Source organism: Furipterus horrens, unplaced genomic scaffold (assembly GCF_987537825.1).
Source record: "Furipterus horrens unplaced genomic scaffold, mFurHor1.1.pri manual_scaffold_11, whole genome shotgun sequence".
Lineage (NCBI taxonomy): Eukaryota > Metazoa > Chordata > Mammalia > Chiroptera > Furipteridae > Furipterus > Furipterus horrens.
In genome coordinates, this window is record NW_028327181.1 from 16,904,798 (window position 1) to 16,919,656 (window position 14,859).

The 14,859-nt window shown below is 44.9% G+C and overlaps 1 protein-coding gene across 3 annotated transcripts in view; it reads left to right on the forward strand.

The window, feature by feature from the left end:
* SLC5A1 (solute carrier family 5 member 1) overlaps nucleotides 1-14,859 on the forward strand; it is an 83,449-nt gene that overhangs the window by 65,744 nt on the left and 2,846 nt on the right. For all 3 annotated transcript variants that reach the window (XM_090257263.1, XM_090257264.1, XM_090257262.1), the window contains 7 exons: nucleotides 590-810; nucleotides 1,040-1,175; nucleotides 2,772-2,879; nucleotides 6,377-6,527; nucleotides 8,144-8,312; nucleotides 10,482-10,697; nucleotides 12,281-12,386. In XM_090257263.1, coding sequence (XP_090113389.1) covers nucleotides 590-810; nucleotides 1,040-1,175; nucleotides 2,772-2,879; nucleotides 6,377-6,527; nucleotides 8,144-8,312; nucleotides 10,482-10,697; nucleotides 12,281-12,386 — 1,107 coding nt within the window. The remainder of the gene's footprint in view (nucleotides 1-589; nucleotides 811-1,039; nucleotides 1,176-2,771; nucleotides 2,880-6,376; nucleotides 6,528-8,143; nucleotides 8,313-10,481; nucleotides 10,698-12,280; nucleotides 12,387-14,859) is intronic.

Consider the following 14,859-nt stretch of genomic DNA (forward strand, 5'->3'; position numbering starts at 1 on the left):
CTAGAGGCACTTGTTAAAGGAGAATATAAAATACGTTTTATTATATATTATATAAAATCCGCTGGATTGTCCCCAGCGGTCTCCAGGAACAGGAAGGGCTTTGCTACAAGGACACGTCACCAGGTGGCAGGGCTCCAGACTCCTCATCCATTCTCTGTCCATCCCACCACATGGCTGGGACCAGGGGTGGTCGGGCCTGGTCTGCGTGTCTTTAGGGCTGTGTCTGGGGTCCCGAAGGCCACTGCTGACAGTAGCAGCTGAGTGGAAAAACAGCGTTTTTGAACCTGGTTCAAAACCAAGGTGTTTCTTTTACTAACTCGAATGCCTTTCCTTGGTAAAGATGTTTACGGTTGGAGTCCTTTCACAGGTCGTTGCTTTGGATCCTCAGTAGCCCCTGAGGGGGCTGGGCAGGGTTAATAACGGATGAGAAAGCTGAGGCCCAGAGTGGCAAAGTGACTTGCCCAAGGCCACACAGGGAGGGCGCTGGCTGTGGGCAGGTTCTCTCAGTTTCTCAGGCACCCACAGGAGGAAACTAATGTGAAGAGATGAGAGCTTCGGGATTCTGACTTTTGTTACCGGTCTTTTCCAGCTTTTAAGGAAGTGGGAGGATATGAGGCCTTCATGGAAAAGTACATGAATGCCATTCCAACTGTGATTACTGATGGAAACATCACCATCAAAAAAGAATGCTACACCCCAAGGAATGACTCCTTCCACATCTTTCGCGATCCCCTCAAGGGAGACCTGCCATGGCCTGGGCTCATCTTTGGGCTGTCCATCCTTGCCCTGTGGTACTGGTGCACAGATCAGGTACCCATGCTGGATGTGCAGGGTGGACAAGGTCTTCCCAGGGCACTATAGGGATTCCTGTCTGCCTGTGGCTTGTGGGGTTGGGGAAGGTAGGGCAGGGTTCACATGCTCTGGGGGTCACTGAGCCTTGGTAACATGGGGGTGCTAGGCCAAGGATCCCGGGTGCAGGGTGGGGGAGCCAGAAGGTGTCACGACCTGCACCTCTCCCTCACTGGACTTTCCCTGGCAGGTCATTGTGCAGCGGTGCCTCTCAGCCAAAAACATGTCTCACGTGAAGGCCGGCTGCGTGATGTGTGGGTACCTGAAGCTGCTGCCCATGTTCCTCATGGTGATGCCGGGAATGATCAGCCGCATCCTGTACACAGGTGATACCTTCTGCTGGACTCAGTGGCCACTCTCTCCTTCCTGGCTCTGAGTCACTTCTAAAGCCCTATAGCTCCCTGCTCCTTCCTTTCCTCCTCTGCTTCCACCCCCCTTTTACTCTTCATCCGCCACCACCCCCTCCTCCTTTTCTTCTTTTCTTGCCACAAATTACCAAGCATTATTGATCTCCCTGTAAACAGTGAGCAACTTGAGGTCACAGAACCCATGGAGTTGCTTTCTCTGGTTTTTTGAAAATTCTCTGAAGTCATGATATGCCTCCAGGCATAGCTTCTTCCAGTTAATATTTACTCACTTCTTGCTCAATCCCACCAGGCTGTAGTAGTGTGTACGATGTCCTTAATCTCAGAGGACTCCAGCCAATCTCTAATTATCTGCTGCTCTGAGCCCTGTTTCCTCGACCATTTCCTTGAAGGAGCCCTGAGTCTTGAGGTTTGCTTTCTAGGGTGATAGATTCTCTCCTGGTCCTTTTTTGGCCTCTCCAGCATTGCCATTGCATTTTCTTTGGTCAGCCATCATAAGTCAAAACTTTTCTGGAATATGACATAATGGCAAAAGAGGGGGAGAGAGAAAGAAGAGAAGAGGAGACAGAGAGACAGAGAGAGTGGGTTGGGGGGAACACCAAAGAGTGGTGGTATGGTGAGCATCCTCCAAGGTGAAGACAAGACAGTCTGGGGCCAGGTGTTTCCACTGCACGCTTCTAGTAGCGCTCTCACACTCCACACTGGCTCACCTGTCATGAGAAAAATATACCTAACTGAATAGTTTACGTTCTAATGGGTATAACACACAAAAATATTTGAGGTGAATCAGTGCTGTAAGGAGCATCCCTAAATGATACACCTGTAGCAGGTACCTAATAAATGTTTGTTGATCTGAATTCTATAAATGTTTCTAGAATTTTCTCTAAGTCTCTTGATCATGTTCCTTTCCCCTTCCAGGCTATCCTTTCTATTTCTACCTCAGATTTTCCACATCTTGGAAGTACCACCCAACAGCCCCCCTGCCTCACTGGGGAATTCCCTCAGTTGTCTGGACATTCACCTCTACCCGAGAAAGCTGCTTAAAATAAGCCTCAAAATTAGGAGCCACGAATCACCATGATCTTTTTCTTTTTTATTTTTTTGATGTTTTATTGTTTTTGCTATTATAGATATCCCCATTTTTCCCCCTGCGTTCCCCTCAGCCCAGCCCACCCCCCACTTTCATAGTGAATCCCCACTCTGTCCATGTCTATCACTGTGATCTTCGGGCAAATAAGACAACCGTTACCCCTGAGATGCCGGGTTGCTAGCTGAAGTCTAAGGAGTGTGCCCCCTCCCTCTCCACTCTGAGCATTTCTTTGCTCCCCCCTCCTCTACTTAGGAACTATCTTCTCCTTAGGCAGAGCTTGGAGAAGGTCAGGACCAGCAGGGCAAGGGCCTGGCAGCAAAGGGCTCAGCCAGGAGCGCCACTCCTTGTGGGAATATTTCAGGGCCTTGGGCGGGAATGTCTTGTTTGAAGCCTTGTTTTGAGAAAGTGAATCTTGAAAGTATTTCCCCAGTGCCTGCTTGCTGACATCGCTCTTCATCTCTCTCCAGAGAAGGTTGCCTGCGCTGTCCCCTCGGAATGTGAGAAACATTGCGGCACCAAGGTTGGCTGTACCAACATTGCCTACCCAACCCTGGTGGTGGAGCTTATGCCCAATGGTGAGAATCGTCCCCACTGCAGGGTCTTTCTTGGGAGGCTGACTGGGCTTGGGCTTGTCATGAATCCTGTAGGCCTTCTGGGCAAAGCCGTTTACAAGCCTGGGGGTCAGGACGGGAAGCCTCACCGAGGGAGACCTCAGTGTTTGAACATGTCTTCCCACAGTGGGAAGGACACGTAGGACTTGTTTGGGCTCTCAGACTCGGCACTTGTCCATTAGTCAGGCTTGGAAAAGAGATGGTTTGAAAACATGTTAGGGATAAACACAGCTTTTCCATGTTCAGCTGGAAGGTCTTTTGAAGCTTTCCAACAGACACTAACATGATGGCTTGAACTAAGTGGAGGTTTACCTGGAGAGTGAATTGATGTCTAGACTGTTCCAAGGAAAACCATGGAGAGAAAGGCAAGGAGTGATTTTAACTCTAGAATGAGGATGTTCTAGGCAGTTGATGGATGGGATACAAAGGGGTTTCTCATTATAGAGAATACGTTATTCTAGAACACTGAGGAAATAGAGTCCAGATTAGTTAGAGTTTTGGGGGTAGACCTGTGGGGTTACATTTCATGTTTTATATTGAAGAAAAATCTAATTCTGACTCAAGAGATGCAAATTTAGTTAGGGTGGGGGGGCGTCTAAGGAAACCAAAAATTCAAAGGTCGTCGTCGGCAGCCGTCCGTCTCGAGAGACGATGGTGTAGCTTCTTAAGAGTCTATCTGCACCGCCGAGAATGGTTGTGCAGTCCGACTCGGGAGTGACACGGTATCTGTCTCCTCCCATGTTGAATCGACATCTTGCGATGACGCTGAAGCTACAGAGCCTGGGCAGGGTAATATGGAGGGTCTGCTGTTGCCCATGCAGTAGACCCCCCCTCTCTTCGCAGCTGAAGGGTCCAAGGGAAAGACGGAGTCAATACAGCTTGGCTTCAGGTGCGCCGCAGGAGTTGCCGGTGTTGACTACAACGTCAAACCGCCTTAGGGACTCCGGCTCCGGATTTTCTGTCGGGGTTTACTCCCTTAGCCTTTCCCCTGAAGAGGTATGCCGCAAGGCAGCGGAGGTTTTTTTGGAATCAGAGTTTTCCTTCTCTGATGTGCCCTGACTGGAAGATCGAACCAGCGACACTTAGCTCGCAGGCCGACGCTCAATCCACTGAGCTAAACCAGCCAGGGCAAAAAATTCAAAGGTACTGATTAGGAAAATTTAGAGTAAACTTCTATACAATTTTATTACTGAAAGAAAACAGAGATTATCTAATCAAAGCTCTTCATTTTACAGTTGGGGAAACTGAGGTATACAGAAGGAAGGTGACTTTTCCAAGCCACACAGCAACTCAGTGTCTAGCTCGTGTAACTCTGCTCAAGGCTGGAATTGAAGAATTTGGGATGGTCTTTAAAAACATTTTTTTAAAACCACCGACTGGATGCATGACCTTGGGCAAACCATTTGGATTCAAGTTCTATAAACATGGGAGTAATAGTTAACTATTCCACTCAGCCGAGCTGCTTATTAATTAAGGTTGCAATTCGTATGAGTCACATGACTTTTTAAGAGTTCTGGCTTGGATTACACTGGCCTCTGCATAGGGTTTATGCTGTTTCTTTAGATTAGCAGACAGACCCTGGGCGAGGACTGTGGCTGGGCACATGGCGCTAGAGGGCATTGTGCATGACAGAAAGGCGTGGCCACAGGGCTGTGTCTGAGGCTCTCATGCGGCAGTTGTCAGACTAGTCAGGGCTGTCCAGGAGGGGGCAGACTCCCTGTGGTGTAGTGGATTTCCTGGTGCTGGAGGGTTTGGGCAGAGACAATGTGGTAGGGATTCATGTATCAGATGGACAGTAGGCCTAAGTGAGCCCTGAGTTTGCTTTGAATCCTCAGGTTGTACTCTCAGTGGTGGGCCCTCAGCATGGCCTGGCCTTCCAGCTTCATCAGGGACAATGCTATGTACTCCTCGGTGTGAAAACAGTAGTAGAGGTTATAGCCAACCATGCTTTTCATGACCAGGGAAAATTCTAAAACAGTAATTCCTTATTCTGACTTGGGCAAGTGTAGTACTGCCCCCATTAACACACCAAGAAGGGAGGCCCATGGGTTGGCATGACTTGCCTAGGGTCAGCTGGAAATAGTGCCTTGTCTTTTCTCTTTCCAGATAACTTCACTGAGCTATAATTCACACACCATATGATTTTCTTAGGGTATACAATTAATGGTTTCTACTACTGTATTCACAGACTTGAGCAACCATCATCACAATCAATTAAAAAAATATTTTTGGTCTCCATCCACAGAAATCCTGTATCCCTTGGTAATCACTCCACACTTCACCCCAGCCCTCTAGCCTTTGGCAACCACTAATCTCCTTTCTGTCCCTGTGGATTTGCTTACTCTGAACATTTTATAGAAATGGGATCATACAATATTTTTTGTGCCTGGCTTTTTCCACCTAGCAAAATATTTTCAGGGTTTATCTAGGCTGTAGCATGTATCAATACTTCATTTCTTTCTATTGATGAATAAGATTCCATTGCATGGATATACTACATTTTGTTTATCCATTTATCAGTTGATGGACATTGTGTTGTTTCTATTTTTTAGCTATTATAAATAATGTGATATGAACATTCATGTACACATTTTTGTATGGACACATGCTTTCATTTCTCTTGGGTAGATACCTAGGAGTGGAATTGATGAGTCATGTGGTAACTCAGTGTTCAACTATTTGAGGAACTGCAACACTATTTTCCTCAGTGGCTGTACCATTTTACATTACTGCTAACAGTGTATCAGGGTTTCTATTCCTCCACATACCCTGCCACACTTGTTATCTGTTTCTTTAAAAATCATTATAACCACCCTCGTAGGTGTGAAGTAGTATCTCATTGTGGTTTTGATTTAATTTTTCCTGATGTTGAGCATTTTTTCATGTGATTATTAACCACTTGTTTATCTTTTTTGGAGAAGTGTTTATTCAGATACTTTGGCCATTTGTAAATACATTATCTTTTTATTATTGAGTTGTAGGAGTTCTTTATATATTCTGTATTCTAGATCCACATTAGATATACTCATGTGACTTGCAAATATTTTCACCCATTCTATGGATTGTATTTTCACTTTCTTGAATCCTAGTTTAAACATTTATACTATATTATGAATCTTTTGGGTGAGAGATCTTATAGTAGTCCCCTCAGGTGGACACACACACACACACACACATGCACATAATCATCATCATCACCACCATCACCATCATCATCATCCAACTGCAAAGCATTAACCTTATATATCTTTTCTCCCTACCTCTTTGTTGACTGCTGTGGGTTTACAATATAATGTAAAGCCAGAATCCATTCATTAAAATGTCTAGTCTTTCTGGAGAGATAAATCAAAGACCAAACATGGCATGATTTCAGAAGGCAAACAAATGCTGAGTCCTCACACTTTCCAGTGCAAAAGGGCTGAAGTGCTGTGTGTACCACTCATTACCACCTCCTCTTCCAGGACTGCGAGGCCTGATGCTGTCAGTCATGTTGGCTTCCCTCATGAGCTCCCTGACCTCCATCTTCAATAGCGCCAGCACGCTCTTCACCATGGATATCTACACCAAGATCCGGAAGAAAGCAACCGAGAAAGAGCTCATGATTGCAGGAAGGTAAATGAAGCTTCCCTCTGCCATGCACCGGGGAAGCTTGAATAATTACAGAGGTTCCATCAAGCTAGAGAAGACTGGTAGATGCTTGGGTAGAATTGGAGTAACCTCTGTGGCTAATTATATTTGCCCTCTAGTGGCATCTACTTTAAATTGGAGATCATCAAACAATGCCCCTCTGGAGTGAGAAGTGACACCAGAAATCATCTAATCTAACGCTCAATTTATCAGTGAGCAAAATGAAGCTCATCCTGTCTAAATATCAGCAGCTGGGACAATGGCAGGGCCATGAGCATCACCCACGGCCAACTGAACCCTTGTCCGTGGTCTTTATACCACCCCATGCTGTCCTCCTCAGTTCTCCTTACTGGCCAACTTTGAGATCCAGGTGCCTCCAATGACTTGACCCTTTCCAGGGCCAGTGTGAGGGTCAAGTGATATTGTGCTTGGGAACATGCTCTGTAAAATCTAATACACAGGTCTATATGCACTTTTGTTATTATCGATGGACTAATGGATACCAGAGGATACAGAAAGCACTAAGTACTGACATGTGGGTCAGGTGTGCTCATTATCATGATTATCCATGACCAGATGGTCTGAACAGAGGACTAGCAGGAGCTCTGCCATATCTCTCCATGGGGTTGTGGCAGGCCAACCTCCTTGGGGCAGGTGGTATGAGTCCCGGGGAAGTCAGTCAAGGGAAAGGTTCCCAGTGACTGCAGGAAGGGTAAGACTCCTCCTCATTGGTCTCATGATCAAGATTAGGGCAAAGGAAGGAAAGGAAAACTGACAGGTCACTCTCAGGTGACAAGGTGAGAATCTACTACTCTGCTTCACAAGACCCAACAGCGTTACTCTAATTTTTTCTTAGAAAGGAGATACCGGCTTTTTCTGTTAATTATAAGACCCAAGATGCAATATAGGAAGAGAACCATTTTGTTGCTTTGCTCAGAGCTGGACCCTTGGCTCTGAGATTATGCTGGGACTTGCATTTTTGCACATGCCATGAGTGCCATCCCAGGGCTTGTCCTTGCCCCAGATAAGCTTACACTTATATGAAATAATCTCACACTTCACTGTGAGGACTATAAGGGTGATCAAGGCCTCAGGGGAGCAAGAGGTTAGTGTGGCATGCAGTATTTGGGGAAGACTCCTGGGGGAGGGAGAGACCCTTAGCTGAGTCTACAATGCTAGGTGGGGTTTGGGTAAATGGGGGGCAGTGGGAATAGCATTCCAGAGGAAGAAGCATGAGAGTGAAAACAGCGTCCTTTGTCACACAGAGAGAATACAAATTTGAATCCAGGACTGCCAGGATCCAAAGTTCACATCCTTGTTTCTACACTCAACTGCCTCTCAAAGTGGGATTCTCTTATGGTAGTGGCTGGTTTAGGTTACTATTCAAAGTCAAGTGTGTTTCACTTAATTATAGGTACAGATGCCTTTCCCGAGGAGGCAAAATATGGAAGAAAAAAGCCTCAAGAATGATTTGCTAATTATGTTTCCTTGCTGTGGTCATGATATACATACTTGCTAGTTATATATGTATTAGATATATAGCTATGTATATTTATTCATGTAGAGCCAATTATTGACACTGTTGGGGGCTTTGATTTCAGATTGTTCATCCTGGTGCTGATTGGCATCAGCATCGCCTGGGTGCCCATTGTACAGTCAGCACAAAGTGGGCAGCTCTTCGATTACATCCAGTCCATCACGAGTTACTTGGGACCACCCATCGCTGCTGTCTTCCTGCTTGCTATTTTCTGCAAGAGAGTCAACGAGCAGGTATGTATACCATGTATAGCCAGAAAAGCCCATTCTGGCACAGAAATGCCCACCTGGACTTGCCTATCCTCTGTGGGAGGGATTCTGTTTTCCAGAGATCTCAAGCTGGAATGGATGGGCTGCGGAGGGTGTGTATGGGAATGCTTCCTGGGGCCATGGGACTCTCATGGGTTCGCATTCTCTTGGACTCCCCTCTCCTCCTTCTTGCTACAGGTTCCAAACTAATTCCCAGTGAATGACGTACATTTTTCTTCCAATCTTGGTGATTTTTTTCCCAACTGCATGCCACTCCCTGGGAAGTTTGTAGTCCCTGGTGAGCAGCTGTGGAGCAAGTCCTACCACAGGCCACCCTCAGTGGTTCTTCAGTGAGCTCAACTTTCCAGACAGCACTTACCAGAGCCCCGTGAAGGTGCTCAAGCACTTTATATGCAAAACAGTATAACATTCAAGGGGTAAAAGGTGGCACAAAGTATCAGTATGGAGAAATTCCCTGAAAGGCAACATCAACATGGGCTGAATCTGAAAGGGAAGAGAAGGCATTCAAGGCAGAGAACCACACTGATCAGAACTTGGAGGGGGAGGTGGGAGGACAGGGCAGAGGGTGAGAGGCTTGTCAGGAATCTGACCTGTGGATTAGTCAGTGTGTGTGGATAACACGGTTGGAGAGGCAGGTTAAGGTTAGATTAGTCATGGTCCCTTTGAAAGCCAGGCTAAAGACTTTGGGTCACCAGTGGGGTGCCTCTGCTGGTTCTCAAGCACCATGAAAATGATTCCTTTGGACATGCCTTCTGATTGGAGTGTTGCTCAATTGTCTCTGTATCCAACCATCTATACGCCTGGGAAGGGCTGGGAAGCCGTGGGGGTACTGACTGGGTAGCTTATTGTCTGGAATGATGTAAATGGTGATCTATGTTTAGTTGGAGAGAATACTGGTTCTTTCCCTGGGCGAACCCCCAGTTCAGATGGGGAGGCTGAGAAGTGAATGTGTGGTTAGGCAGCAGTGCGGTCAGTGTTGGCTGGAGGTGTGTCCATAGTGCTGCACCCCGGCAAGGAGGATGTGCCCACCCAGTTCTGTGTGTGCCCAGTTCTGTCTGTGCCCACCCAGTTCTGTGTGTGCCCAGTTCTGTCTGAGCCCATTCAGGTTAGGACAAGGTTGCTCTCCCAGGTAGAGTGAATGACCTATGCAAAGACCTATGACAGGAACATACATGACACGTTTAAAGAATAGCTAGTAATTTAGTGCACCTGGAATATAAAGTGTAGGGGTCTTGATGGCTAACAAAGGGGCTGTTCAGATCGACACCTGACAAAATCATGAAAGCCCTTTTTGGCCACCCTTCCACAGGCTCACTCTACTCTGTGACTGGTCATTTAAAAATGTGGCCTCTTGATTCAGACCTGGTCTTCTTGTAGGTGAAGCCTGATAAGAAAGAGAGAGAGGAAGAAAGAAAGAAAGAAAGAAAGAAAAGAAAGAAAGAAAGAAAGAAAGAAGAAAGGAGGGAGGGAGGGAGGGAGGGAGGGAGGGAGGAAAGAAAGAAAGAAAGTGGATTAAAAAAAAAAACCCTGAAAAATCACTCTCAATATTTCTAGTCTCTTAAAGGCTTTCATATTTCCAACATACAAACCCAAAATTTAATGTAAAAACACATAGTATCATTTTATATTCTCAAATTAATAGCAGCGACTTTGAATTTATAAAAGGGGCTGATGAAAATTTCTTTCTCCTCTGTCCGCAAAAGACCCAATTGCTTTTTCCATGCCACTGAAGAATACAAATTATTTCATGATTACTTTACATCTAAATGTGTCTAACTCTGGAGACTAATTATAATAGTAGCTACAGGTACAGAGATTCAAATTATTTTTAAAGTTAAAAGGAATTTTTGGAAGTAAGGCCTAGGGTTGACATTCTATCCAATTGTTAGACAATTTACCCCATTATATTTTGACTCCTTGCCTTATGACCCAGGTAAAGGCACGTCACTAAAACATGGCAACTGTGTTGCCCACCAAAGACCTGACACACTGCTCCTAGCCATTCCAGTGTTCTGGCTTCAGATGGCCTGGAGCTATCATTTCTCTCACCTTTATTCTTTTGCTTCTGTCCCTCAGGAGCACACAGCTGTTTTTTGTGTTCAGCATTTAGTAACCCAAGGTTTTCTTTCACAGGGAGCCTTTTGGGGACTGATTATAGGATTTCTGATTGGGGTGTCCCGTATGATCGCTGAGTTTGCTTATGGCACTGGGAGCTGCATGGAACCTAGCAACTGTCCCACCATTATCTGTGGTGTGCACTACCTGTACTTTGCCATCATCCTCTTTGCCATTTCTATCATCATCATCGTGGTCGTCTCCCTCTGCACGAAGCCCATTGAAGATAAGCACGTGAGTGTCCACCTGGGGGGCCTGTCTGTCCTTGTCTCACATCCGTGCCGCGGTACCCGCCTTGGTTGCCCTCAGCTCAGCCAGATGTCTCACGCTCACATGACGGAATAGTCCACGCTTGCCACTGGTGTCCTGTAGAAGGATACAGAATAGGGGGCTGGTGTGACATCAGGGCAATGTCAGTCATGTGCATCAGCAGGGTCCTCAGCATTCTACATTTCCATGCAGGCGCTAGTCTCTGAATCATGCTCCCCAAGTGACAGCTCAGGAGCAAGGGTGTGAGATCACACGGGCAGGACAGTGGCTACCCTGGCCTAGAGGCTCACGTCCCCAATAGAAACTTGACTTTCTTGTAACAGTTCCATGGTCAGAACTTCCAGGGGTCTCAGCAAGAGACATGCCTAGTTACAAAAATCGCTACACTCAAGGAAATCTGAAGTATGATTTACCCTTTAAGTTTCCCTATTAAGCCTCTAAATAGTGGCCCATAGAAATCAAGAAGTTTCAGACGATAATAAAGTCTAATTGATTCAAGACTTCAAAAATTACAAGTACTCTTCTTTAGCTCTAGATGTCGCCCTTGATGTAAGGTATATTCACAACCCTCCCAATGCAGATGAAGATTACCAATTATAGGTTGTATTTTTTTTTTTTACGATAAGTAACATAGTCTAGTAACCCAATACACCTGGCATTCTACTTCTTCCGGGTTTCCAAGAAACAGAGATAGTTAGCCCAAGATCATATTTGTTCATAGAGAAAGACAAAGGGTTTTGTTAACCCATTACACTTACATAAATACAGGGACTCAGGAAATCCATAAGAGATCTTCAGCCTCACTGCCAAGTTTTCAAAGCTGTGGGAGAACTTCATGTCAAACAGAAACTGCTTTTATAGCAGCAGAACCATCATGTTTATTTGCCGAATCTGTCACCAGCTTTCTGTTGTATTAATTCTTCCCGACATCTCCATCTTTGAAAGTATTGCAGCCCCAAACACATTTAGGCTTCATGCTTCCTCTTGCTGTGGAGAAAGCAAGGTGGTCACCAAAGAGGGCATGGTTGGGATGGACACATGGCATTGATTTTCAGACTTCTTCAACTTTCTAGCTTCATGGCAAGAGAGACTGTGCCTCCAGTTCTTTCCTGTTGCAAATGGCTCCTGATTTTATAACTTCTCTCCCCATAATATGACAAACACAAAGCATAAAAACATCATCTTATACTACTAGTCTGGACAGATGGATGTCTTTTGTTTCCCAGAACCAGTGTGAAAAGGAACAAATGCATTTATCAGAGGTAGCAAGAGTTCATTTATTCAAAATATTTCTGTATTCAAGACAGCCTCTTAGCCTCAGAATATGCATGTATCATATGGGCTAGTGTTTAAATGTGTATGGTTTACATTTAAGTTCCTGACATATTTAGATATAATGCTATGGATCTGAATTGTTATGTATATTCATATTGGTGCTGAGGCCACGTTCCTTTTTCTTTCTTGATGTGCATCTTTTTGTTCTCCCAACTTCTTGGCCCAAGACACTGTTTGGATCTTTCCGCTAACCTGTTCTGCTTTCTCCACAGCTCTACCGCCTGTGCTGGAGCCTGCGCAACAGCAAAGAGGAGCGCATTGACCTAGATGCAGAAGAGGAAGACATCCACGAAGCCCAAGACGAGGCCCTTGAAATAGGTGACTCATGACTCAGAGGCTATTCCCAAGCCCTAAAAAGTTACTCCTACAGCAGCATGATCATGTTACTAAAATTGCATCTGTAGCAGCAGAATTGCCTTCACTAAATGCCTTCATCAAAGCTCAGAACTCTCTCCTAGGGGGAGTGAGGAACAGGGTGGGGTGTGTGTGAGATGAATAAATGGGTTTTGGGGTATTCACTCTGAAGCTTGGGCAAGGAGCGGAGGGAGGTACAGAATCATTCCAGCTCCCTCAGTCTTCATAGTTTACAGTGTTCAGTTATTAAGGGTGGATGAGGAATTTGCCACCGTGACTTGATTTGGGGCATGGCCAGGGACAAGGGAAGAGTCAGATCTCTTCTGACGTAGCCTGTTCACTGAAAGCAGATGGAATCAGAGCTATGGCTAGTCCTAATGACATCAGGGGGATGGGCTACAGGCTCAGGGATCTTCTGTCTTGCTAGCTTATCACATCAGACTTAGAAAATCAAGTTTCTCTGGAAGTCCAGTGAGATAATCCCTAGTCAGTGCTCAGAGATTCATCCTGGCCACAGAGAAATGCTTTCCTCAATTTCTGTGTTGCAATTTTTCTTTCCTACATGGAGGTTGGTTGTGGAGATATGGTTTGTGGTGGTATGGGAGCTCAAGTTCATATGTTCTTTACCTGGTATTGGGCAGAAGGGCTCATCATTCCATCTGAAGGGAGCATGGATACAGCAGAACAAGTTCTGAATCTGGCCATGAGGAATATCACTGAATCCTAGCTCTGGAAAGGCCCTTAAGATGATTTGGTTTTATCACCTCATTTTAAAAATGTGCAAGCTGATGCTCTGGAATGGAGAGGCTTTGCCTGGAGCCATAGACAGCTGACCCTGGTGTTGAAAAAGCAGCACCTTCCTGCTCCCCCAGAGGAGGCAGGAGTAAACTTGCCCCCCCCACCTTTTCCCACCTCCAGAAACGCCCCCACATGAAGTGAGAATATAATAGATTTGAAATAGACATGTATGAGGAATGTTTTGAATGTTTTAACATGGAAGAGAAAATTAGTTCTTTTGTTTGTTTGTTTTTTCACCAGAGTTAAGACGTGTTTGGAAACTCATCCCATTTTAACTTAATGAGGCAGGATAGCATAGAGACAATGTGGGATTTGGATTCAGGAAGAACTTACATTGAATTCTAACTTCTCTACTTACTATGCTGGGAAAATTACTTCATTTTTCTAAAGCTCAGGCTCATCACATAAAAGTATTTTAAATGATAGCCTATACTTAACAGCACTGTTGGAAACATTGAAGGAAATAATACTCCATAATAGAATTGGCTAAAATTATACCATATGATTGAAACTAAAGAAAGTTTTCTGAGTTTGTCTGAAAAGAGGTGAGCAGCAAGTGTGCATCTATCAGGGATGTCTAGAGGGGACTCCCACACTGGCTTAAGAATTGGCTTAGTGACTCCTGAGGTTCATGAAAGTACTGGAATTCTGTTGTTTCTTGATGAATTCATGGTGAAGTTATACTGAAAACCCTGCCCTTAAAGTACAATAAGTTAAGATCTCTAGAGAGCTTTTATAGACAATGGGTGTCACTCTCATCATTCTCCAAGAAACAGCAGTATGAAAACTTACCTCTGTGTCATTGTCACGACTACCACCACCACCACCACCATCATCATGACAGATAATGATGCAATCATAATGTATTTTAATTATGGATACTTCACTCTAGTTCAGTGTTTAATTTTGATACCACATACTTGTAAAACAGATAATGCAAGTATAATTCTTCTAATCTTAAAGATGAGTAAATGAGATATACTTTCTCAAGGCCACCCAACTTTAAAATTTTTTAAAATTGATTTTGAGAGAGAAAGAGAGGGAGGAAGGGAGAGAGAGAGAGAGAGAAGCATTGGCTTGTTCCAACCATCCACACATCCATTGGTTGCTTCCTGTATATGAACTGACTAGGGATCAAACCTGGAACCTTGGTGCATTGGGAGGATTGGGAGGATGCTCTAACCAACTGAACTACTCAGCCAGGGCCTACCCAACTTTTTAATGGCCCAAACAAGCATGAGTTTATCACTTTGGCTGGTCAGGGAGCCTTTGACATTCTCCTATTTTGGTGAAGTAGATCAAAATACAGGGGTACAAGAAGACTTCTTGACACCTATTTTGTACTGGATGGTCGCTCATTCAACCTCATAATGAAGAAGACATTATTTATCCAGTTTTACAGATACAGGAAATGAGACGTGAATTAACAAGGTCATTAAACTGGGTTTTGGTCCCAGTTCTGACACATATGCTTGATCACTCTGATGATTCTTTCCAATTCTAAAATTCTGTGATTTAAAAATGGGAGAGTGGAGAGCAGTGATCCCTGACCATGGTGCTGAAAAAGCAGTGGGCTTCATTTGATATCTAGTGAGTTACAGACCTGGCATTCCAACTCTGGTCTATCTATCTCCAATGT